At 43.6% G+C, this 27,789-nt stretch overlaps 1 protein-coding gene across 2 annotated transcripts; it reads left to right on the top strand.

The window, feature by feature from the left end:
* Positions 1 to 731: 731 nt before the first annotated feature.
* On the top strand, positions 732 to 20,366 carry LOC119160861 (amine sulfotransferase). 2 transcript variants are annotated; one of them, XM_037413130.2, is made up of 2 exons: positions 732 to 880; positions 19,328 to 20,366. In XM_037413130.2, exon 2 carries the CDS (start codon positions 19,360 to 19,362, stop codon positions 20,278 to 20,280), a length of 921 nt encoding a protein of 306 aa, XP_037269027.1. In that variant the 5' UTR covers positions 732 to 880; positions 19,328 to 19,359; the 3' UTR covers positions 20,281 to 20,366. The 2 variants fall into 2 exon arrangements, with proteins under 2 accessions (XP_037269027.1, XP_037269028.1); XM_037413131.2 differs by lacking the exon at positions 732 to 880 and adding an exon at positions 3,590 to 3,700.
* Positions 20,367 to 27,789: the final 7,423 nt, after the last annotated feature.

The following is a 27,789-nucleotide window of genomic DNA, read 5'->3' as shown; positions in this document are numbered from 1 at the left end:
TTTTTATGGTGAACCACTTCTGCCTGCCCAAATATGAACTCTGTTTTTATTTTCCTTGCCACCCACGTTCATCCAATCATAAGCAGAACGCCCCGTGTGAGCGGTGGTAGCTTTAAGGTCCTAAGCGATGGCTGTGGAAAGTTAAATTTGCAGTATAAGCCTCGTCACCTCCTCATTCTGGAGAGGAAGCAAGAAGTTGGCGGAAAGTACTACGGCGACGCGTCCGTTCGCGTTCACGCCGCAATTGACACGGCGGCAATCCGCTTCACCCTCCTCCAGAAAGTGCACGTGGACGCTCTGGAGCAAAAAGACTTCGGCCGGTAGAAAACGGATTTAGGCGCCCCCAGTTATCATCACTGACGGCATCCGCAATGACCGTCTGGAAAGATAAGCGGCTGTAAAATGTTATTGGACCCGCCCTAAAAGCAAATGCCAGCGCGTTGCGCCGGCAGTGTAGCGACGCGTAGCTTTCCTTTTTTTTTTGCTGGGTGCGAGGGTTTTTTCTTGCTCAGTACGAAGAGTAACACCACGTTCAGTGTGGTGTCACGACTGTATAAGCCAGCCCCGGATGATCATATAAACGTAAATGCCGCGACGCGATCACATGCGGGAATCGCGGTAGTATTGTCGGGGCAACGTACTGACGAGGGAAAAAGCTTGCGCACAAGCTCCACCCAATGAGACAGCGTTTGCTGAGGAAGAAACAAGGTGATGTCGTCGGCGGGATGATGGGTGAGAAGGGGTCATGAGTGACGTCAGCTGAGGGCACGACGTCTATTTATAAAATCCGCAATCCACCCGTCCGGCACTGAGCTGTTCGGGCAGAGACAATTCACACCAGAATAACGGGATACCGAAGGTATTGCGGAAACGCCGCCTGGTAAGCATCGTACGTACTTGTCTGGCGTGCGTGTTAAGTGTATCATTCGTCGGTAAATGATTTGGCTCTCCTATCAGATATGTCAATTCGCATACTGTTGCGAATCCCACTCTTGAACAAGGCACCAATACGTGACTCTCGCGAGCAGCCCTGCTGCGGAACTTTGTGAACTTGCCTAGGTGCTTAGAGATTAATAATTACTCCCTTGGCTCCACAGCGCTCAGTGACTGTGGGGCGCCGAATTGCGGAAGCTGTTAGTGTAGCCTCGAAAGCATTATCGACTATAGTGGGAAAATTGCAATTATTGAACCCTAACTTCAAAACATGTTTGGGGCATCCAAAGACCAGTAAAGGTTTTGTCATGTACGCACCACAAACGCTTCAACGACAAGACGCTGAAGCGTGCGTTGCAATCTCATTAAGTTCACATGAAACTAATTTAGTGCATGCATGTTTACTAAATCATTCTCGAACGCAAGCGTGAGCAACTGCCATGCTGCAATGACTATGCCAGCTTTGCTGCAGAGAATTTGGTGGCATGTGTGTTTCGCAGCTGGGGCCGTGGCTTTGCGGTAGTAAATGTATGCATACGCTGGTATGGTGGGTGAGCCTTCCGATCCATACCTCCGGGTGCACAGCAAGAAGAAAAATGAGCGATTACCACCAGAGCATTTTTACGCGATATAACCAGTCGTACGGTTCCTTTGTGCATTACTGTTCAAAGTATCAGCAGGAGAAGCAAGGTAAACCCCCAATTGTTCCTCGGCCTTAGGCTTTTCGAGCAGTCACCGCTCGGGCGCAGTGTATAAGGCTTTAACAGTATGCTTAACATTTGAGAACCCTTATTATTGCGGTGCACTGATCACAAAGTGTAAAAGCAGATATATGATTAATTCATTGCGCATTTCGGAAAACAGACTAAGAATTACTGATTTGAATGTAGGGAGCCAGCGTGTTTTTCGTCTGCGCTTGCGCTGTGCAGAGTGAACGCCTCGAGATGTTCTCGTTGGCCGACGCACTCGAACCAACTACAAATATTTTCACATTACTAGCACCAGAATGGCGTGAAATCAGGCGATCAGTTCGGAAATAGAAATTTCGGACTAGTCTTACGTCATTAGAAACCATCCCATGCATATACAACGTGTTCTTTTTTTATATGCGCATTTTTCAGTTCAAATTCAATGAGAATCACGCTGCACTCAATTTAGCACACTTACCGTATGCCTAACAGAAATATTTTTCCGCAACTAAAATCACTTTAAGGAGACTAACAAAAAAAGCTATTTCATTGCGTCCGAATAGTTGAATTGTTGGCAGCAACTTGCCACGGTGGTCTAGTGGCTGACGCACTCAGCTGCTCAACCGCAGATCGAGGGATCGAATCTCAGCTATAGCAGCTGAATTTTCAATAAAGCCAAAAATGCTTTTACGCCCATAAGCATATATTTAGCTGCACGTTAAAATACCCAGGTGGTTGCAATTTCCGGAGCCCTCCACAACTGCGTCACTCAATGTGGTTTCGGGTCATAGAACCCCAACAATTGTTAAAAACTGGTGGCAGCTGCTTGCACCTAATTGTTGTAGAGCGCGTCAACTTGGCATGCCAATTTTTATTCTGAAAGTTGCGAGTTACTGGAGATATTCATGAGCAAACTTTAAGGGTGATATCTATACTGACAACTCGTGGCGTGGAGGTAAATTGGCCTCTGTTACGTCAAACCGGAAATAAATGTGAAGTGAAAGTGGCAAAACTTCAATGAAGCCATGCCATCTCCGCATCTTTTATCTTATTGTTGAAAGATAAAACTTTTGTGTCTCGTGCTTATGCGTTTCATTCGAGTTGAGTGCAAGAAAATCACAATATCAACATTTCCTGCCTCTGTGCAACATGAACATCATGCAAAGCCACGGCAGCGCCTCTTGTAGAGAGGCAAAAGAGCGGTTCGCTACTGTGTACTTTTAGGAAAGAAACGGACGAGCACCACACGTCACTCCTATAGAAAAGGCTCTCTACTGGTGAATTTCCGAATGCTTGCCAATTTTCTCGACCATATTGGCTTCAGAGAGCCTTGATTCAAGTTTTACCAATTTCTTGCCACCTGTCGTCCCAGTGAATCGAAACAAAGAGGTGGCATTTCCTGCCCTCTGGATTTGATAAGTTTTGATTTCACCTGTAAAATCGAATGACAAAGCACCCGCATTCTGTGCAATTATCATTATCAAGGTGTAATAGGTCACGCTAGTTTTCTAACTTGATGCCAGCTGCTCCCACGTTGGGGCCGAAAGGCCTTAAACCTTCGTCCATCTTGCTGGCCCATCGGAATGTAATGCGGAACTTCAATGAGATAGTTGCACCCATATATATATATATATATATATATATATATATATATATATATATATATATATATATATTGTGTAAATGATGAGGCTCAAAGACAACGCCCGTTCGCTGGACTAGATGTTCTTTATCAGACTTCGTTCTCTTTCTCCTCTAGCCGGGTATCGCCCATGCGTGAGAGCACTGCTTTTGTCACCATTACGCTCGGCCACGCTACGTCTTGCGTTGAAACTAAGGTGATGATGGCTCTGGTGGGTGCCATTGACGTTGTCGTGCCGGTCCTTGCGTCTTGCTTTGAAAGTTGGGAGACAATGGCTCTGGTGGACGCCATTGCCTGTTTTGCAATGGTCGTCGTTGTCCCGCAGGTCCTGAGCCCTGAGTTGCCATTACCGTTACTGGCGGACGGTATTGGCTGTGTCTGTGGAGTATTTCTCCTGGACATCTTGACTCGACTTGTGGGGCTGTCAAACATTTTGGTGAGTGACCTTGGCTGGCTATCTAATGGTGGCCGCAGCACGCTTAGCAGGCAATGCAGTTGGCACAGTTTGAGGCACTGGTATTCATTGCCGTGGGCGTTCTGGACAGGCTGCGATGCCCAGCCATCATAATTTGACAGAGCAGACTCTGCAGTGCCATCTCTGCCTCCTCTTCTTCTCCGGCCGCGAGGAATTAACATGTTTCTTGGTGGTTCTGTACCACGGTGTCCTCAGAGGATAACGCAACCATAGCTATCCATCACGCTTCAGACACGAGAGACGTACGAAAACATCGCCTCACTGCTCCGTTCAAGCTGGTCGCCGTCTGGCCGATCCGTGTCTGATTCCTGCTTGACGCAGACAGCCTCCTCGCGATCCGCACGCCATTCCGATGGTCTCGAAGTCATATTGCATTGCCCGTGATCATAAGTAGGGCTGTACGTGAGGAGACTGAAAGAGCTAACCTTGACTTCACCTGCTTGCGGCGCATCGCTACCGTTGACCAGGGCGCGATTGACAGATACCGATAAAACAGTCATATTCTCCGATAATATGCCTTCGGCAGCCATAGAATAATAAAGTGAACCACTTGCACAGTCGGCCGATCACTGCCGTATAGTAGGCAAATCCCCCCCGCACGTGATCACAGAGTCTGCTCTCCCCGCTGTACACTTGTGAACGTAGTCTTCCGACTGGGGAATCCCCAGAAGAGAAAATTCTCGGTGTTAAGCAGCGGAGCTTTACTCGTCCACCATATATGGTGAGCTGAACTTCACTAGACAGAGGGTAATCAGCTCCTAAAACCATGTAAGCATGCAAATCTTCGACGTTGGGAACTGCGGCAAGGAACTTACTTCCGGCTTCGGTTTGTATGTGCAAGTCCAGCGCACCGACAGGCATAGCGTTCCCTTCGACACCAAGCAAGGGTGTCTAGGACCAAGACTGGAGGGAGAGTGGGGCATAGTGTCGATGCAGTGCAGTACGTGAAACTCCTGTTTGTATGACTGCCGTAAGCTCGCTGATTCTGTCGACGAGGACTTGTGCCGTAGGAAGCGTCCACCTTGGGTATTGGGCAACACGATGTCGTGCATGTGTTGGTGCCACGTTGTCGATGTAGATGCCGAGCATCGGTGAGAGAACATTTTGCTGGACTGGTTGTGGAAGCAATTAGAGTCTGGTTTTCATGTGTGGTACGAATTCGGATTATCCTGTCAGTGAGCTGAGCTGTTTAGCTGTAGTCTCGAGAATGAGCCCCTTCTTACCTTCACTCTGGTTGGGCGCGCATTTGTGTCACATCTCGGCACCACCACGAAGGTGGGCGATGGCTACCTGCCATTTATAATTTTTGGGTCAGTCAAGTCTCGAACCGAGGATATTGATAGTCGCCACTCACATATCGGCGTAATCTTGGAAGACTCGAAACTCCGGTACTTCCGAAAGAGCGGTATATGGGGAGGTACACATACACATGGAAGGGGTGGACAGACCTACGCCTTTAGGAGCTTCACCCCTAAATAACACAAGAGATCCAACCGTATTGCACCTGATCAGCCACCCCATCATCGTAGCGCATGCGTGACACTGCAGAGAAGAACAGGACACTCCATTAATTGAGCCTCTCGCCGTTTCAGCAGTTCAGAGCGCTGGTTTGCACATACGCTATGATGGTTACTAGTCGCCAACTCACACAAATATCTACGTTCCTCAAATTTCGACCCGACGATAATGTGTTGCTTTTCGTTAGAGGTATTCCATGAATATTAGAAGTCATATCTACCTAATTTGGCAGAGCGCACCGTTGGACCACTCTGCAATCTATGAACATTGAAAGAATAAGCATCATAACTGACGAACACAAAATGAGGAGCGCAAACAAGACAGCCACTACTCACAACTGTTTATTGTTGTTATACCCACCAAGTTTAATTATCTATAATTTTTGGTGAGGCACATGTGTGACATCACCATGGAAACTGATGTAAAATCTCTTGATTTACTATAGTTGCTTTTCACTATCTTTCAATGCGATGTCACGCATGTGCAACACCATGAGTGTATCTAGTTATACTCGTTGGTGTAATAACAATAAACAGTTGTCAGTAGCGGCTGTCTTGTATCCACTCTTCTTTTTGTGTTGATCAAATTTCGCACTTATTGTTTCAGTGTTCATATAGCCGTATCGCGTGGATACGGAACATTCTACTTCTATGGCTAAACGTTTCATGCTAGTTTTGAGTGTGCAACAGTAATAGCTTCCACTCGTGAGTACGATGGCTTCAATTGTCTTCTCCCACGTTCCTCAAACTACTGTCTATATAAAACTTCCAATTAACCCTGAATCGCTTTTATATTCGTAATAATCACTAATACAATTAAAATATCTTGGTTTTGTGCGTTCTTTACAGACCACTTCTTCTATAGCTTTATATATGAGGCAAAGAGTCTGGTCAGCATTCTTGCATACCTCTTCCCCAAACGCCCTCGAAGGGGCAGTTGAACCCACATTCGCTTAGCGCTAATCTTCGTATTAAATGCCACAATATGACATTTCGAGATGTGCTCCACATATATTCGTTTTGACATAGAGTGGGGTGTTCTCCGCACGTTCTCCTGTCCCCGGTTATTATAGCCACCCAGCCACTCTCTGCCTGGTACTTCTGCTAGTTCTTGAACGACCGAGCATATGCCTCCTGACCAGGGGCAAATGCTCTCGTGTCAGTGCTACGAGTCTCTTAGGCAGGCTACTGCTGAGGGTAAAGGATGCGAAATCTGTTTTACAGGGCTGTAGGCCCATGTGCTCAGATTTGGGAGCAAGGTTATAAACCACAGTTAGTAGAAATTTAGGAGCCCTTCACTCCGGTATCGCTCACAATGTTATGGTGATTTCGGGATGCCAAATCCGACATATTCATCAGTCAATTATGCTTTTGCAGTGGGCTACACAGGGCACACAAAAAGCATCAACTAGGGTATTGTGCGGCCATAGCGTATGGTCGTTCAACTCTATACAAACCAACCGTTTTTGGATGGACGTTATGCAAGCTTTCAGAAAAAATTTAAAATAATAGAGGAGTTTACACCTGCAGCAACTTTCCAGTACTGTAACAAATGGACACTTATTGTTTAGGTTTTCAGACGTATACTTTCCGTGAAATTTCAAGAGGCGTTTTATTGTATTTTAGTCGGTATCTACAAGAAGCAATATCCCGCGGCTTCTTGTATGAAGGCAGTAGATGAATTGCTTGGCACGAAACTAACTGACCTATATAGAACGAGCATACGATGTGACTTCTTTTTTAGTATGATCTCTACTACTACTGTCGCATTCTAGGAAACTTGGAATTATTATCATTAGCCTGACTGTGCCCACTGCAGCGTAAATGCTTCTGCCATGTTCCTCCAATTAATTAGGTCTTACGCTTTCTGCCACCACACCCATAGCTGACACTTCATCTCATCTGCCCAGCTACTTTTCGCTTTCCCTCTCATGGACTTGCTCTGTCTTGAAATCTAGTTAGTCACCTTTCATGTCCGGCGGTTACACCAAAAATGCACTACGTGCCTGACCAATGTCCATTTCTACATCTTGATGTCAATCATGACATCCTTAACGCCCATTTTTTCCCTGACCTACTCTCAACTCTGCGTATCTTAAATAGGTCGTGCAACACAATTGGAGAACGTCTTTTTCATAGATTTTCCCGGTTCTGTGGAATATGCTGAAATCATTGTGCAAGTAGCAACGCCGACATCAAAGCTGTTATACTTTTATTTACTGGACAAAGTACGATCATTTTGAACGATGGCGTCACACGTCGGCTATTGTTGACATGGGCAAAGAGGTCACGTCGTGTGACAGTGACCACAAAGACCATTTGTTTTTGATTGGCTTAGCGCCTAAGTAGAGTGCAATATCGATATGGTGGTAGGTAGGTGGCGCGAGTGAATGTCATAAACAATAAAAACGCTTTTTATAGTTTCTGAAACAAAAATAAATTCTCTAAATAATGTATTCTCACAGCAACGCCAACGACCACTCGTCGAAAAACGCACCAAAACCACCATCTGATTATGAGAGACGCCGTAGTGGAGGGTTCCAGAAATTTCAACCACCTGAGATTATATAAGCATTTTCGCCTCCACTGAAAACGCAGCTGTCTCAGCCGCGCACGTCAGGAACTAAAGTGAAAACGCATGCAGCGTTTTTAGCGAGCTAAGAATGCGACGTGAACCAGACGTAGGCATTGCCATTGAATGCATCTTGCCTACAATCTACAAAGTGTGCCCGCCTAAAGCGTGTACACGTTATACAGTGTGTATTCTACACATTATACCGGTTGGAGTATATGCTACGCGACACTCGTGGTTCGACTCGACATGACAAGAACGCACTCAAAAAAGAGCAGTACGAGGGTACTGCGTGAAGGCCACCGTGAGGCACCACTTCTAATATGTTTTCTCTGTGCTTTTATGGGACACGTAAGGTTATAAAAAACGCCCTTTAAAGCCAGCGGGAGAATTAAATACGAAAGAAATTGTTTCTCGTCGTTTTGTGCTTGAGTTTTCAACTTTGAGGACTGATAATTTCACTTTTCGTGGACAAATCTTCAACATTTTGTTCCATTTGTCTCCGCAATTCATTACTACATGAATTCCGTAGTTACATAATACAGTCGCCAAAGTATCATAGGGCCCTTTAAATTCACCCCCACCTTGTTCATTTCCATCACTCGCTGCGTCGTTCTCAATTGAAGTTGAACGCTCTTTGCAAGCCTCCAGCTTTCTGCTGCATAGTAGAGTACCAGTAACGCACACCTGCTATATACCTTCCTCTTGAGGAATAGCGGTATACTACAAGACATGGTTGGAGAATATATGCCGAATGTGCTCCATGCCATTGTTATTCTGTCATTTTGCTCTCATGGTTTCACTCCGCGGTTACTACCTGTCCTAAGTAGACATACTTATTTACAACTTCCGTTTCCTCACCACCCACTGCAATACGCTGTTTATTTGTGTACACTGTTCCATAATACCTTACCTTTAAGCATATTATTTTCTGAACGTCCCATTTGCTTGAAGTGTTCAGTTCGGTAATCATGAACGGTATATGTAATGTCAAAACGCTCATTGTGTTACGCTAAGAACTGCAGTCTTGCCGAGTGCTGTTAAAGAAAGAGAATGACTGACTTACACAGGATAAGTGGCATCGTGCAACGATAATGTAAAAAAAATATCACATAGCGACGTTCACTGAACATTTTTTTAAACGACAACATAAGAACAGCATTCGAATGACGAATCGGAATGAAATACAAACGTTAATGTGGCAACTGGCATATAGTTGCAACGTAGAGTAAAAACAAAGTCTAAGGAATGTGTTGCAAACATTTACCACGCAGCATTCTTTGACTCATGTTACAGTGATTTTAGTAGGATAGTAGTGTGTACGGCGTAAAAGGCGTGGAACCTTTTCGACAGGAATGTATATGGCTCTGCCAAAACAATTTGCGCTTGAGACGCGTAAACGTGAACTGCAAAAAGAATGAACCTAAATTTGGGGCAGATGTAACGGTAGGCCACAAATTGGGGAGTTTGAGGGTAAAAAGCGCTTTCAGCCGAGTAGCGTTCATGACCGGGCATCATAGTGAGTGCTTTTCTACACTCATCTAAAATCGCAGCCACACGCCGATGCAGATGGTAGTGTTTCTCGACGAAATTCTGGCTGCACCCACGTGCAGCCAGCAATGGCTGCTTCCCAGTTTTTTGTTTCGTGATCTACTCTTGACGCACCGCACCTTCTTACATTTCAGAGGTGTGTGAAGTCTGACACCTGGCTTCGTTGCGTACGTCCCGCATATCGGCACTGAGTATTGGCTTAGCATACAGGACGCGATCAAATACGTCGTTTGTAGTGCTCTGGAGTGCTCTCAAAAGCACACGCGTAGCGTGACGCCTTTCATATAATCGAATCGCAGCACCAAATAAATTCCTAAAGGTCTTTTTATACTCGCTTCAGCGGTGCTTGAGCAGACAACAAAGCTGATGCGATCACCGGTTCCTTCATAGTACATCATGCGGGCAACAGCGCCAGCTTTTACAGTGGTGGGCCGCGGCCTGAGTATCGCTCATTCGGATAAGTCATGGTGCCTATTCACGTATTCATTCATCAAAATCCATTCTGGTTTTCATGAGGCCCCTTAGTTATGCTTAATAATATATAGGGTTTTACAACTGGAAGAACGATAAGAATATGAAGAACTGCGAAGTTGAGAACTCCGGCTAATTCAGAGAATCTGGTGTTTCATAACGTGCACAACGCTGTAGTAATTCGCATGCATCAAAATGCGACCGCCGCAACCAGGATCGATACCATGACACGCGGACCTACAGGTACTAGGTTCTCCGTGCTCGTAGAAGCTCAGCCGTGCATCCTGAATCAAATGTCACACATCACCCCGTGAAGCACAATGGATCTGCAGGGTGCCCTAAACAGCTACGGACAGCAATAGAAAGTCACCATAACAGAGGTCTCCTTTTTGCTATGGAAAATGAATACCTCATTTTCGCTCTGTTCGTCTCGAGTTTTATTGCCATTTTTAAATGAGAAACATTTTTTTCCTTATTTGCAGGCAGTTTTACTGCGTCTATCTACGCATTTATTCACGGCTACTCACGCGCAAGTCACGGGATTAAATCCCGGCTGCGATGACTGCACTTTTGATGGAGGCAAAAATACTTAAATAACCCTAGGTGGTCGAAATTTCCGAAACCCTCCACTACGGCGTTTCTCATATTCATATGGCGGTCTTGGTACGTGAAACGTGAAACCCCACATCTATATGGGGCACATATGTGAATTTAAACGTGGGACTGGCGCTGACCGACACTCCCACGTTTAAATTACATATATACCCAATAAAATGGCTGGGAGGACAGCCACCGTGGTAGGTCAGTGGTAAAGCATCGAACATGTTTTGCGAAGGTCGCAGGTTCGGTTGCTGGCCGCGGCAAGTTATCTTTGCTTTTCACTCACTTTTCTTTCTTCACATTTACATTACAATTCGGTGTGATAACTTTCCCTTCCCATATATATATATATATATATATATATATATATATATATATATATATGTATATATGGGTTTGAAGATTGATAGGTATGGTACAATTTGTGATGGAAGCGAATAAGGCACACGTCCAAAGTGTAGCTTTCTGAAAGTATTGGCTAGGCAGCCAGACGCTTTATACGAAGGTAGATTTATATTGAAATCTATAGCACAATCAGATGTTCGGCGCATGGGAAATTACAAGTTGCAGACGCCTGGTGGACACAACAGTGCAAATAACAATGGCAAATTAATCGTCCAATATCTACAGAATGAATGATGATAAGTGGGTGATGCTCGAGAGGGGGAGATTATCATTAAACCGAAACTCTCTCGTCAAACTTTAACCCATTACATTATTAGAAAGACGAAAGACTGTGCGTATATTGTACAAATCAACTTTAATTTTGTTCTTGTTCATTAGTTGTTTCGTTTCTTCGTCGGTTCTTTTCATTTCTTTGTTGTCATGGCAGCTGGATTGCGAGGTCCCTTCATTACCACGGTTTTATGGTCGGTGAAATGAAGCGAGAGAGTTTTTGTACTGTCTGCAGTCAGAAGTTTGCAAACACTAAGTCCATGCACGTCCTTCAGATCCTGGAAGGTTGCATATGGATACATCTGAGTGCGTATTTGGAAAGCATGTGCTAGAAAATGCAGTCATTGGCAATGAGGTCCAATCATTCATCCGTCCATCCATCCGTCCATGCGTCTGTCCATGCGCTCGTCTGTCCATGCATCTGTCTGTCTGTCTGTCTGTCTGTCTGTCTGTCTGTCTGTCTGTCTGTTTGTCTGTCTGTCTGTCTGTCTGTCTGTTTGTCTGTTTGTCTGTCTGTCTGTCTGTTTGTCTGTCTGTCTGTCTGTCCGTCCATCCATTCATCCATCCGCCTGTCTGCCCATCCGTCTGTCAGTCACTGACACTTCGTGCCACCTACTGAGTTAGTCATACAACTAGGTTGTTACGAACCGGCCACAAAATACTTCTATGGACAGACCGACGGCTTTTGGAGCTTCGCCCCAAAGATGTCGTGTTGAGCGAAAAAACCACATTTCTGGCCAGTCAGATAACTCGAACCACAGCAAACACCACATTTGTTGGTACCGTACAAGAAACCTTCGCAAGAAGTTGATTATTTTTCATCACTGTGACTAAAGTGGGCAATGGTTTCGAAAAACAATTCGAGGCACAATTGCTGATGATTGTGATATATTCTAGGAGATATCTGTAGGCCAAGACATTTACTTAGACTTATCTACGACTCACTACTGCCCCAATGACAACCAAATTTGGCTGGAAAGCCTTTCTATTACTGTTATTTCATCCAGCCAGACAGATTTCTGTCAAATACGTTTGCTCTTATACTTATTCCTCCCTGGTATAGGCCTAAATGTAAGTATTTAAAATTTAAGTGGCATGGTATTACATTTGATGGTCTGTGATTTGGTTTGAGCGGGATAAAAAATGCGATATTACAGTTGCACCCTAGGGGTGCAGCACTGAGTGTGAGCAAATAAATTAAAACGGTATCTGAATTATGGCAAGTACCTCACTTCTTTAGTATCCAGATGATATGACCTAATAAAACGCTCACATTAGGAAATGTGGTCGCGGCAGTGAGATAGATGAATTTCGTGTTGTCTATCGCTTCAATGCAAGCCTAAGGAGAGAGAATGAACATCTATCATTATTTCAGGATTCCTTAGGTATTTGTGTATTGCACAACACAGTTATCCAGAGACTTTAACGGTAAGACGACATCACGTTCGAATGTATGTACCTTCTGCATATTTTTGAACACACCTGCTGATCGAAGCGCGGTTATTCTGCCGGAACCATGCAGCCCTCTTTACGAAACTTCCGCGCAACGAAAGACAGCCGGCGCGTTTCCTCTCCACATGAGCCGCATTCCCGGGCTTGCCTGGAACAACTTCACTCGCACATGAATACTACGACGTGTGAGCCAATGCTATGGTCATTGGACTTTGAGACCTCACGGACACGCCAATAGTGACCAAAAAATCACAAAGAGTGTATGTATAACTACTACCACAATGAAAAAGCCCAGTCCCCGAGTCAAGAAAGTGAAATATATAGTGAATGCAGCTTGATGTAGTAGTATGTATAAAATGTTATGGCACTAAGCTCCAGAAAACTACGTCGTTTCCCACTCGCGGTTTTTGTGTTCCTATTAGATTCAATTAACAATTGAATTACTATTCAGAAACAGCCGTGTGTATGAAATGTGAGTGTGAAAGCGCCAGGAGGTCAAACTAACTTGTAGTTGTCCACGTGGCGTGATTCACAAATATGCCACAGCTTTCTCTTGTAAATTCCAGAAAATATAGTTGGTCGTTATAGTTCAACGGAATGTCCATATCATTGATATTGTAGTAATGAACCTACGTAATATATTGCCAGGATAAGTTTCAAGGTTTCGTTAACATGACTTCAGCATTACTGCAAAACCTTTGAAAATTTATAAGAAGCAATTATTATTTTGGTTTCTCAGAAATCCAAACTAACCGAGAGCTTTGCAGTGACCATGCTAATATATTATACCTGCACAACAGCTCATCCATGCTTTCAAACGATAAGACGCCATGACCAATCTCATTATTAGACTGGTTGCGTGATTAAGCTGTAATCTGCGGTGCCACGGCAAGTGGACGTGTCAGGCTTACACTCAAGGTAATTAAGTGCAGCTGAATAAGGCAATAAAGAGAAACTGAAGATAGCTAGCGTCATCTTACTCAACGGAAGTGGGTGGAGGGGCTCGAGTGCGTGGATATTGCGAAATCGCAAGCTCTGTTCTTACAGCCACTTAATTTACTGCACTCTTGAAGCAAGAACATCACCCTATCTCCTCGTATTCGTCTGGCATCGAAGTTCAACGCATTCCTTTTGAGATCGTACAGATGCTCAGTTCAGGTGTTATGCACATGTACTAGCAACGTAAACGTAATGGTTCTATTTCTTTGGAAAAAGGCCACTGCGAATAGAACTTTTTCGAGGTTTTACTAGTCATGAACACAAGTCTTAGTGCTCTTCATACAAGCTGTTTCCTCTACAAGAGCCTAATTACTCCTGAAAGGAAGGATGTGTATTGTCAAATATGAAATTGTAGGAATAGGTGGCTATTTACCCGAGACGTTCTGCGACTGGTCATATTGTGATTATTATACTCTGTACTACCAACAACTTCAAGGAATGAGGTGACGGGTTTTTCTACAATACGTAAGTGTTCCAGGTTATTTGCCTGGCGCGTCTGGGAGGCACAACACTCTAATAATGGTGCTGCTTTTCTTAAAAGCCATCCGCTTATGACACCAGTGACTGAACCATGACTACGGCAAAGTCACATTACTCAGTGCTACTATCAGGGTTGTTTCATTGCTGTGTAGCCGACAAACACTGATCTCCTTCTCTCAACGAGTGAAAGAATGTTCCATTGTTTCTTTTAAAGATTTACCAGCGGGACTGCATTCCAATTGAATCCCTTCGGATTGCCCTGTACGTAACACTCCGTAATGTATATTCTTGAGTGTATCGTGAATGGGACGCTTACTTGATCACCTTTAATAAGTCAGAAATTTAGTGCACACTATAAACGACCTGTAGAAATAAACGTTTGTCCTTTTAGCCATGAAGCTGACCTGTGCACGTGATGCAAACACGGTGGTGTCAGCTTGTTCGCACAGACGGTGCAAAAATAGCTGGGCTGAAAAAGACAACAAAACCACCTTGCAACTCGTCAATGTTGTCATTGCCATAATAGTCAACGGTAGACATATTCGCATAATGAACAAGAATGGGCATTTTCAAGAATTCTGAACATGCCTGAAGTGTTTGATGATTTTATTGCCATACTTGTATATACAATGACTGCTTAAATAACTGATAGTCTCAAGGACAAAGAAATTTGCAGACGTTTTTTTCTAGGTGACCTATCAACGCATTGGCCTATATTCGAAGTCGGGGTGACCACGCTGTTTTGCGCGTGTTGTGTATTGCACCGCTTTGTCACCTCGTACATAAACTCAATACAACACGATTCGCATTGAGATAAAACTTCAGTGTTACTCCTCACTTTACTAGATTCAAGTCATGACTATAATTAGTTATTCAAGCTTAATATTGCTCACACGGCGCCATTCTTTAGTGATTATGGTGCTTGATTGCTCACCCAAAGTTGGCGGGATTGAATTCCGGCCGTGGTGACCGCATTTCAACGAAAGCTAAATGCTTGATGCCCGTGTGCTTAGCAAAACAACAAAGCAGAACACGTGACATGTCGGTATGTATTAATTGTTGCTGCAGAGAGGGCACTGAATACGAGGAGAAAGAGAGAACAACACCTGTATTCAAGTTTAAATGCTCGTTAAAGGGCAAAAATTTGCGATAGCCCTCCACATCGGCATCTGTCACTGTAATATAATTTTGGTACGTAAAACACCCATCATATAGTATTATCTTATGGTCACCGTCTCAATAACATCTTCGGGGTCGCGTGAGGTGAGACGTAGAGGACCTTGCATAAAATTGGGTTTTCCGCGGACAGCCGTTCGTAAGCGACCACGTATATGTTAAACAGACGTTATATGGCAAGAGCCTTATTGACAGATATTTCAATGTTTTAGCACTTACCAACATCGAAAATAATTTCGACATGAGCTTGTCATACTGGAGCTACTCAGAAACACCTGACTGTGTCTGTATCTCTTCGTCATTAGTCATTTAGAAAATGCGACTAATTGAGCTATTTGCACTTTAGTGAGAAACGAGACAAAAACAAGTAAAGATTTTCTCAAGTGCGAATAAGTACAGCACGCATAAGAATGCTACTAGGACCAACCCACGATTGCTTCTAGCCGAGCGTTACCTCTCGTTTTAAGAACTTCTCAGCAGTGAAAACAATACCGTCAAGTATACCCAGGAAAAATGTTTGGAGAGGTGCGCCTTAACTAATGCAAATTAGCGCTCAATCAGCCCACAATTTTGGCAATCAAGCTGTATACGGTATAGGTAATCATCTTAATATACCAACTACGGTATGCAACCACTTTTTTGGGTTAGATTCACACACATGTTGAGAATATAAATTTCTCGAGCAATTTTTGTATGGCAGACGTATTCTGTCAGTTGTACATAAAACATGTGATATTACTAATTATTATGTGGTCCATTGAAACATATCTGCAACTGTATACTTGCTACTGGAGTTTTTTCATAAGAATTGAAGATAGCTCGTGTTGCAGTGATTTTTAAGGGTGGTAATCACGATGATCTAAACAACTATAGACCAACTTTGGCACTGCCATTGTTCTCTAAAGTAGCTGAGTGCGTTATGTATAAGCGTTTTGTTAGTTTCCTGCTGGTTAAAATGCATTATTTTGGGTCAACAATATGGCTTCCAGAAAAATAGGGAAAATAAAATAGCGTCATTAGGAATCAAGAATACAATAATAACATTATCAGAAAAAAAAACATATCATCAGTATATTCTTGAATTTTTGTAAGGCCTTCGATTCTATAAAACATTAAAATTGCTTCGCAAGCTTCAAGTGTATGGAATTTGTGGGACAGCATTAGAACTTATGAATAGTTACCTAGAATCTTGATCGCAGTGCACATCCTTGCAAAGTCATAGTTCAGAAAAAAGCGCAAATAAAAATGGGGTACCACAGGATTCAATTTTGGGGCCATTACTGTTTCTCTTAATATATCAATGATACAGTAAACATTCCACTAGCATATAAATTGTAATGTGTGCAGATGACAAAATTTGATTGTTTTATGGTAGTCAACTCCAGGAACCAGAAATTACAGCAAGTTCTTAGTTGAACGAACTTCACCAATGGCTGAAAATTATTCAGTTTGACTTAAATGCGAAAAAAATGAAATTTACTTTTTTTGTTCTAAGAATAAAGAACTAAGCCATGCTGTGATGCTTCTTTACAACGGTTGCAACGAGAACATGTGATAAGCCGTTATTTTTTAGGTGTTACGATTCAGAAAAACCAAACCTGGATTAAGCACATAAATAAAGTTCAAAGTAAGGTTGCACGATCAGTTGGCCTACTACAACGAATTCGATGCTATCTACCCCTTAAGCTCGTCAGACAACTATACTTTTCTCTTGCACATTCTCATCTTAGCTCTGGTTCATTAGTATGGGGGAGCGGAAACAAAACCGACATTGAAAAACTGGCAGTACTACAACGTGGAGCTGTTCGTTTGCTAAAATTTCCAAAAGAATACATAGCGTCCTTCAAATTAATGGCGCGTTACAGTGTTCCTAACATAAGAAACTCTTACAGAGCAAATATCGGCATTCGAATATTTGAAGAGGTCGCTGCAAACTTTGAGGCTTTTTCAAACCAGTACCTCAGTCGAGAAAAAGGAGAATACAGTTTACACTGCAAATCAATGATAACTAAGGAACCGAGGACAAACTATGGTATGCAAACCATCGAGTATGCAACTATGTGTTTATGAAATATGTATCCTACCGTTGTTGATGTAGCCAGAAATTGTACTACGGCTCAAGAATTTGAACAATTATTGATGAACATGTTTCTTGAGTTGGACGCGAATGTGTTGTACAATTTTTAATGTAACATTCACTACAAAGTTAAAATGATATTCGGCGATTGCATCGTAATGTTAATATAGGTTATTGTTATTTGTATTAATATTTACCGCATTATTGATGTTTGTTGTTTTATTTCATTAGTGCTTATGTTCTTACTGCGACTAATTATTACTTTATGTTCATTACTGTCGTTACGTTATAACTATTATTGGTGATTACATGCTTTCTATAATATGATTGTGTCCTTGTTGATTCAGAATTTACAAAGTTGAATTGTTGTTTTCAAATCCGTTGCTTCTGCTGCCCCAGTGTGATAAGGCCTGGTCAGTAGGTTTGGATCTTCCTTTTGTCTTAACCCGCGGGCAAACCATGTTCTGTATGCTATGTATTTCTAGGCCTTATTCTGAGGTCCTTTTGTGTTGCTGTTACACCGAGTATTAACCAACTCCCCGAGTTCACCCACATTCGCCCCTGCTGCGGGTGCCCCTCTCTTTTTGCTGGCTTATGTGCTGTTTGCAAAGCGCTCAGATATCTCCCAATTGTACAAGAGAAAACAGTTGTTTTACTATTGTTATTTGGTGGTGAATTAAATCCCTAATATATGTGCAAGCTCACTGGCCCAAGCTTCACGAACACAAATAGGGATTCACTAACCAAAACGGAGCGAACACATGTTGGCTTATGCTGCTTCGATAAAACCTGCTAACGTCGAATGAGGCAGGTGTGCTACAAGCCAGAAACACTCTGGAGGGCTCGCGGTAGGATGGCTTAATGCATGGCCGCTACGTGGAGGTTTTCCTGTGACATATTTCTGACTCTAAATGCCTGTATCCGTCTCAGTGTGCGATTACATGTCATCAAAACCTGCGTATCTGTTTATACTCAAGAACATGCTCAGAGCAGCCCTTCAGGGGTAAGGAGTAGGGTTACTGTATATGCTACGTTTAGTAGGTAGCATACAGAGTAACTCTAGGAAGAGGTTCCTCGCCCCCCCCCCCCCCCTCTCTATCGTGTCAATCCATGGGGTTGACTGTGCCCCCTTGTCGTTCACTCTCCCCATATTATTAATTTATGATGTTGGATTTGCGCTTTCACCCCTTGCCCCCTTCCCTGTGCACGCCTATGTTTATTTCAAGAGTCATACGTTCTCCACTTGTACTGCTTCAAATACTACCGAGAAGCTGAGCTGATATAACAGCCTCTATTGCTTGGAGTGAGACTGAGGACAACCCAATGAATGGACAACAACGTATGATTTGATAGAACATCTAGCAAATTCATGGAAGGAAGAGTTGCCTTAAAAACACTTCACTGTAAGACATTCCAATGAGTGTCGAGGGCATGTGCTTCCAAGTATATGCCGAGAAATAATTACGGCTAGGGGCCACTTCTGGGTAGGGCGGCGCTGATATTCATTTTATGAGCCGTGGTTGTATGTGTAATGCATTACAGTAATGAAATGCGTGCATAATTCATCTCGTCAAGCTGATTTCAGCAGCGTTCTCATGATTTGTTTTTGCTGTTTGGTAAGCGGGCTTGATATATCAGGGAATTTCAAAGTATTTGTGTGGTCGCACGTTCGAAATTTTCACTGATCACTTGACATAAAGCGTCCGCCAAACTTATTGAATGCAAGTGGTTTCAAATTGAACTTCACACAGGAACAGAAAAAAATACACAAAGAAGGAATACATGCAGCGCTCTTCGAAATGTTTGTGCTTGTGTCATGGCCTCGGTCATACGAGCTGCTTCTAATAATCAACAAACAAGCCCACTCTACGACTCTGGTTTGTGTGCGTGCTTACTATGTGCTTTCATATCACTGTTGCCAAGTCACATTGCAGTAGCACTTGCGATTGGTCACGCTGATGGATTGTAGAGTCCTCCGCTGCCTAAACCTGAAATAGGACTGCTCTTTTTTTTCGCAGACTGAAGTACAGGAGCTATACCAGACACTACCATGAGCAAGAAAGAAGTGCAGAAGAAACAGAGGCAGGTGCCTTACTATAACATTATTGATGGTGAACCCCGAGGACCTTACTGTGACCCGGAGTGCTTAAGAAATGCTTTGAATTTCAAGCCTCGAGATGGTGACGTTATCCTAGTGGCCTACCCGAAATCGGGGTCACACTGGGTTCAACAAGTAATCCTACTAACACTCAACAAGGGTGAGTCAGCCACAGATTACTACGACCACATCGAGAAGGCCGCGTTCATGGAGATGAACGGAACACCCGAACTGCTGGATAAGATGCCTTCGCCAAGAATGATGCGTACCAACCTGCCGATCCTAAGTCGAAACTCATGCCACAAAAACGCCAAGTACGTCTACATGGCAAGGAACCCATGGGACTGTTCGGTGTCATTCTACCACCATGTCAAAGGCATCGCGAAGTTCCGCTTCGAAAATGGAAGTTTTGAGGATTTCCTTGATTGTTTTCTGGAGGGCAGCTTTGGATTCGGAGACTACTTCGATCACATTATGGCCGGTTACGAAATGAGAAACGAGCCAAACGTGTTCTTCAGTACATACGAACAATTCAAACAAGACACACCAGGCAGCATCAGAAAGCTCGCGTACTTCCTCGGGGAAGAGTACGGCAAACTGTTGGACAGAGACGAGGACATTTTTAAACAAGTCATGGAGAAGAGCAGTCCAGAGTTCATGAAAAAAATTATGGAGTTCGAGTCAACAGATTCTGCTGACGGAAAGCAGCAGGACGTGAAGGTGTTCAACTTTGTGCGCAAAGCCAAGGTGGGAGACTGGAAGCACTACTTTAACCGCGAGCTGCTGAAGAAGATGGCAGATAAGATCGAGGAAAAGACCAAGGGTTCGGACATCATGTCCCTCTGGAAGCAACCTACCGAACAAGACTTATGAGCGGTGACACGAATTTGTTTTTGTTTATTGAAGATTGAGGGGTGGTAAAATAAACATGTGATTGTAATAAAAGCTTTATTCCTGAATGAGATCCTTCCTAGAAATTGTTTACACTTGCTCACTATTCAGGTAAGTACAATCATTCCAATAGCAGATCTCATTTTGGTAACACTCAAAGCTTGGATGGAACAAGGATTAGCAGTCCAGATATCCCACTTGGCGGTAAAGTGTCGTAAAATCTTAGTTTTTCGTGCTTGAGAAATACCATGCAGGGGGTTTTCACACAATGCAATTTGTGAGCAGCTTAATATCAACATTTTGCAAACTCTTACGCATGCACACCTATATATATACACATTCATTGAATTGAAGCAACCACGGAATAACTAATCTTTACAGCAGCCACTTTTGATGACGTATACGTGCGCCGTTACCTCTTGTTTCCGTCACAGCTATGGTGCATTTTGATAATTTTTTTGTATGTGGATTTTTATCCTGAAACGAGTTTTGGTAGTGGAGCATTCTACCTGAAAGCCACGCAACTGCTTAAAACTTTTTCGCAAGATGCCCCATAAAAACATTGTGTATATGGCGAGTCATCGCACTAACGTTTACAGTACAAGCGCGGGAAAAGATTAAAGCAACACCAGGTGCCATGATATATAAATTACGTAATGAATGGGTGCTTCACTGTTTCCCGCCAATTTTATAGGATTCTTCTATAATTATTGATCACCATCAGCCAATTTCACCAAAGTGCGCAGAGGTGCAGAGGAGTGCAACGTGTATTTAGCAACGTAGTGGTTGTCTCGCTGCTTCGTTAAATATTCTTGAATATTACACAGTGTGTTATTAGCAACTATACTTGCAGAGGTCGTCTTAGGACAGTGTTAACTGACTGAATATGTCGCTCTTTCAAATAACGCTGTGATTGGGCGGGGGATTCCATGCTGGCCTCCTCACTATTTTATGTACATGAGTGCACACAACCGAATAAAACGGCGTTTTATGGTATTACCGGGGTTTACTTACAAAAGCAGCTGAATAGTAGATTCCTGCACGAAAGTCTAACGCCATCCAATTAGTACTTCTCCCTCCCAAGTATTCTCTCGTGCGTCAAAAAAGGAAACTCGAAAGAAGGTAAGCACTTTTGTTTGTGCAAGATTTGTTTTACGGCCTAAGCTGTTACGAGCTCACAAAAACAGGCAATTTCGGTGGCAACATTTTCCGCCAGTAGCCTGTGTGTTTTGCATCAGATGTGTACAACAAAAAATAAATAAACAAATAAAAGAGGGCAAAATGAACGAAATTTTGTGACTCCGTGAGTCAGCCAAGTTACTCTACCAGAGATCCACGTCAGTGCTTGAAAGTTCTTCAGGAAAAACCCCGTTCGTCATGTTGGGTGAGGGACCTATTTTATTGCCTGACATTAGAGTATAATTGCACCATGCTTCACACACCTCGTAATTGACGCAGAGAGTGGGCGGTTAGAACTTCCAACCCATTATAAGGAGTCTAGCCATAATTATACACCATCATCATTTGTAGCAGCAGTAGTATCAGTCAGAACTTCATCAAACATTGCAGCTCTGTAGGTGGGTGTTTTGCCTTGAAAACACTTCGCAAGAAGAGTGATGGTTCATGACGTGGTGGTCACCGCGCAAGTTTATTTGCAGTCGGCGTTTCAAGACAATGTACAATGGGCTCTATAACGCACACTTTTACAGCTTAGGCTGTGACTGTGTTGCGTGTTTTAGTACTGCATAATAACAAGGCTCGCAGCATCGACGACTTTAATCTATATGAATAATGATTGATTGATTGATTGATATGTGGGGTTTAACGTCCCAAAACCACTATATGATTATGGGAGACGCCGTAGTGGAGGGCTCCGGAAATTTAGACCACCTGGGGTTCTTTAACGTGCACCCAAATCTGAGCACACGGGCCTACAACATTTCCGCCTCCATCGGAAATGCAGCCGCCGCAGCCGGGATTCGAACCCGCGCCCTGCGGGTCAGCAGCCGAGTACCTTAGCCACTAGACCACCGCGGCGGGGCTAATCTATATGAATAAGATACTACAAATATTCTCTTTCTTTTAAACCTTGTCCTGTGTTTTTTGTAGTGTGCTCATTGTCGTGGTTTTTTTGCTTTCTTAAGCCAATTGCCATGCCAACATTAAACCAACAATTACTGCGTCGCATCACTGCCACAGAGTTTCGCTTGACATGGTAGAGCACCTGCGAATTTCATTCATGTTAGGTACAGTTAAAAAATTAAAAAATATTGACGCTCTCTTTAATCTTATCGAAATTCAGGCTTATAGTCTCGGCGAGATGCCAGCAAATGTGGCTGATGAAAATGTTAGCATTCCGTGATCCAAGTTTGACTGTGGTTGAGTAAAAGAAGTTTTAGGCGAAGGTTTTTGCGGCGTTTACTTAGAGACGGTCATCTTACAGTTATTTCAATATTAGCTGCAATGTTGATTTGATATTATTGTCCAGACTGTAGCGGCTCCAGTTTCAATGGAGGCGAAAGTGCTGTTGGCCCTTGTGCTGAGATTGGGGTGCATGTTGAAGAACACCATGTGGTCAAAATTTACGGAGCTCTCCAGTACGGCGTCTCTCATGCTGATATAATGGTTTTGGGACGTTAAACCTCGCATAATAATCGGACTGATCTTATCGCCTGAAAACATACCTAACAGCGGTTAATTGAATGTGTTCAAGAGCTCAATAGCATATATGACAGGATGGATTACGAAAAATGCAGGCGCATTCAAGTTGGAGGCTATGAGTGCTTTTTCTGCAGCTTTTCGAAATTCACTTACACGAGCTTGAGATAGCTGAGAACGATATCCCTTGAGCCCTGGATTTACGTACAATTATGTCAGTATTCTCATACATGACGCACCTTAATAGCGGACAATTACGCATTTTTACTAGTATTCAATTACATTTCTTTAGTTGAAGTCACACTGCTATCCAATCATCTTGCTGCGTCTGTTAGCAGCCTATCTAACTGGCGCCACGTAAGTCCAGCAGATATATTACAATAAAGTGGTGCGGGGCGGCAACATTAAGAAATAAATAAATGCGAATAAAGTGACCTGCCAGCCTCTCCTATGTATAGCAGCAGAAAGAACGATCCTACAACTCACTTATATATATATATATATATATATATATATATATATATATATATATATATATATATATATATATATATATACATATCTATATATATATATATATATATATATATATATATATATATATATATATATATATATATATATATATATATATAATTGCTACGGTATTAGCGTGGCTGTTAGTATGTATGTGCCGGGGATGTGCAACTGTGGAAGACGAGGTTGTCTAGTGCGGCCTGAGAACTCCATCTTTACCGCGACTACCTAATTTCATTCTCACCCTGTAAATAAATGCACCCATATTTTATTCAACCGTAACAGTTGTGTAGTGGAGGTGCTGGGTAATCAACTAAGCAACACGACGCTTCAAGCGCTTGATCTACGACAAAGCCGCCACGTTGCTAGACTGCCCCCGTTACCACTGGCAGCTGGCATGTCTCACGGCGAAGAAAGAAACCACATCGCGCAGCTTTGAACCTTCCATCTGTCCCAGCAGCAACGCTAGTGCCAGGTTCGCGCGCCACTGGTGCGCGTTTGCGTTAAGATCTGATAGTGCCTCGGACATTCGGTGGCAAATCTGGCGAGGATGTGGACGCCTGGCTCACACACTACAAACAGGTGAGCAACTACTACCAGTGGCACGTGGCGACTCAGCTGACCAATGTACAGTTTTTTTTAACAGACACAGCGCTCGTGTGTGTGAACCACGAAGATGCCCTTTAGTCAGAGGATGGCTTCGTTTCTAAAATAAGAACGTGCTTCAGAGACGCCGTAGCTTTGAGAAAGCAAGCGGAACAAACGTTACTGCAGAGAACTCAGATCCCAGGAGAGACGTGCACGACATATGTCGAGGCAATCTTGATGCTCTGCAAGATTGTCAACCCTTCTATGTCAGAGGTAGACAAAGTTGGCCACTTGTTGAAGGGCAGTGCCGAGGGTGTGTATCAGTTCCTCATCATCAAAGAGAGCTTTCACACGGTAACCGATGTCATAAGTCACTATCCCACATTCGAGGCCCTGAAGATCGACGTATCACTCCCAAGTTCGGTTGCCTACCGAATGTAACCACCGTGGCGAGTGTTGATGAATACACGCCGCTTGGTCTCGCATCGACAATACGCGAAATTGTTCGAGAAAATCTCTCTCGACACGCTCACTCGACGCCGTACGAAGCTACACCCGCGCCGCCTCCCTCTCGCCATCCCGTGTCGATAGCCGCAGCAGGTGTCGATGACTACAACTACAGGCCACCCTCACCACAGTGGTCACAGCGCAATAAATACAAGCTGCTGAGGTATGGCTGTTCTCCCGCCTCTGACCATAGTTCGACGCCTCCATCTGGCCGACTGCATCGATCACCTTCACCAGGAGGACGCCTGTCATTACCGCCGCCGCCGGCAAACCAGCCAGCGTGACCAATAGCGGTGAGGTCACACAAAATGATTTACCTTAAATGCTTCCGCCAGTTATATTGTCCAAGAACAAGATACGCGTGGAAATAGATAGCTTTCGTACAAGTGCTTTGGTGGACACTGGTGCTACGATATAGGTTAGGAGTATATCTTTCAAAAGTCTCGTTGGCCGCAAAGGTTTGTTTTCTTGTGGCGACTCAACAAGATTTTGTGGTGTTGGTGGGGAAGTATTTTATCCTGTTGGAGTTTGTGCCGTCAACGTCTTATTGGCAGGAAAGGTTTTCCCAACAGAGTTTCTTGTGCTGCAACGTCGTACCCACGATGTTATTCTTGAACTTGACTTTCACCAAGAATGTGGCGCTTTCGTCGACTGTGGAACCGGTGAACTTTCCGTCAGCGGTGACATTGTTTCTGCCCTCGTCAATGAGGCGCCGCAGGCCGTGAAGGACGCTCTGATTATTTAAAATGAGCTGACAGTACCACCATGGCCAATGAGGTGAGTTGCGGTATTCGCCCCAGTATTTGCCACATTTTTTGACGCCGTCGTTGAGCCTGCCATTGTTCAATGTGCTAAGAAAGGCATACACGTCCCTCGTTGTTTGGTATCTGTTGATGAAGGAGCAACTTTCCTCTGGGCACTTAACTGTTCGCCAATAACGGATGTGCTCCTTCGAGAAATTAGGCTTGGCATCTTCGATGATTCCACAGAAGATTCTATGGCAATCATTAACAACGATGGAAGCGAAAAAAGTACAATCTCCGGCAAGCACAGTCCCTCCTACGAGTCGCAGAACTTAGGAATCATTAGCGCCATTTTGCGGTCACATGATCAGCAGAAGTTACGCCATCTGTTGAGACGATATGCTTCTGTGTTTACTCTTTGCCCAGAGGAGAAGCCACTGCATTTACCATTTTTTCACGCTCCGCTCAGAAATGACACCAGCACTGCCCATTCGATCCGACAAAAACCTTACAGAGTGTCGTCATCAGAACGATTAGTTATTGAAGACCAGGTTCAGGAAATGCTCAAGGTTGTCATTGAAGAGTCGTGTAGCCCGTGAGCTGCACCGGTCATGCTTGTTAAAAATAAAGATGCCTGGAGGTTTTGCGTTGGTTACGGAAGGCTGAACGCCCTTACCAAAAAAGATGTATGTCCAATTATTAGTATTGACGATATTATTGACTGCTTCCACTCGGCTTCCCACTTTTCTCCAATAGACCTATGATCAGGATATTGGAAGATACCTATGCATCATTCAGACAAGCAGAAGACCACATTCGTGACGTCGTTACAACTTTGCAACGCCCACGTCAACTTTGCTAGATTATGTACACTGTCCTTTGTGGTCTTATATGAGAGGCGTGCTTATGCTACCTGGACAACGTCATCATTTTTGGGCGTACATTCGAAGAGCATAACGCCAATTTGAGCCTTTTTTTGGTCTGTCGGAAAGGCTGGCTTAATTTTGAACTCTGAGAAGTGCCGGTTTGGTGAATGACAAGCATTAGTCCTCGGTCATCTAGTTGACAAAGATGCTGTCAGGCCAGATCTCCGCGAAATTGAAGCAGTCAGCCAATTTAAACCACCCTAGACACTGCAGAAACTTCACAGCTTCTTGAGCTTATGTTCCTATTTTCGTCGCTTTGTGCCCCGATTCACAAACGTGGTACACCTATTGACGAGCTTGTTGCAAAAAGGCAGCCCATTCAAATGAACACTTGAATGTGATGCCGCATTTTTGAAACTGAAGCTTCTACTGACATCAGAGCGTATTCTTCGTCATTTCGATTCATCTGCTTTTACTTAAGTGCACAGTGACGCAAGTGGAATTGCCATAGGAGGTGTGCTTGTTCAGAATCATATTATTGCAGAACATGCCGTTGCTCATACAAGTCAATCTGTAAGCAAGGCCGAAATCAATTATACGGTGACAGAGCAAGAATGATTAGCGGCTGTATTCGCGTTAAGAAGTTTCGTTGTTACCTCTACGGCCATCCGTTTACGACTGTGACAGACCATCATTCATAATGTTGGCTTGTTACCCTCTGAGACCCTTCTGACCGCCTTGCACGATGGGCTTTACGCTTTCAGAAATTTGACTTCGGCATTCAGTACAGAACTGGACGACGTCAATCGGACGCTGATTGCCTTTCTCGCCTACCTATGACCACGACGGAAGACAGTGCAGATACCCTCTACATCTGTTTTTCTGTGGCCTCTCACACGTTTTCTGCCGCCAATATGCCAAGGTTCGATGCTGGCTCAATTGATGCGTTCAAAGCTCACACGTGAGAGGGCATGTGAGTTTCTTCACTCCACGTCACGCTTTTCGAAGTCAAAGGCAGATGAAGCACCTACGGCTTTGGCACGAATAGTCCTTGAATGCCGGGCAGCGACAATGAACAGTCATTTCTTGTTAAAAGGAAGGTTAGTCTAAAGGCAGCACATGGCATAGTTTTCTGCTTCTACTGAATCAGCAAGCAAACATGGGACGAAGTATTAGTTGTCGATATCTTTTGTTTTCTTGTATTTCTTCTTCTCAGGGGCTGGCACTTAAAGCTGCTTCAAGTTCATTGGTAATATTATTATTGTGGGCGTGGCGAATGACACTAAAATATTCTTTATCACCTATACAAAATTTTTGTCATGAAGCCAGGGAGCGTAGGCATTTCTAAGCTTCGAGAAATTATCCCTATGCTTTCAATTGTACACAGATCATGATGAAACTTTATTCAGAAGAGTTGATGCGGAAGAAGCACAATGGTGTAACAAAATTTTCATTCAAATAACCTATGTTTTGTGAAAGCCAATTCCTAATCAACACACGCTATTCTTTTCCATGTCAGAATGTGCGTGGACGGCCCTTCGGCCGTTGCGAACACTCCAACGCATTTGTCTATGGCGCCTCAACATTATTGACTTCAGCTGCGTCTCAAGCTT

Source organism: Rhipicephalus microplus, chromosome X (genome assembly GCF_043290135.1).
Source record: "Rhipicephalus microplus isolate Deutch F79 chromosome X, USDA_Rmic, whole genome shotgun sequence".
Lineage (NCBI taxonomy): Eukaryota > Metazoa > Arthropoda > Arachnida > Ixodida > Ixodidae > Rhipicephalus > Rhipicephalus microplus.
The sequence above is the reverse complement of the archived record's forward strand: the minus strand, read 5'-3'. Positions and strand labels throughout refer to the sequence as shown.

Excerpts from the sequence above, each read along its gene's own strand:
- LOC119160861 (XM_037413130.2), top strand. The coding sequence starts at position 19,360 with ATGAGCAAGAAAGAAGTGCAGAAGAAACAGAGGCAGGTGCCTTACTAT.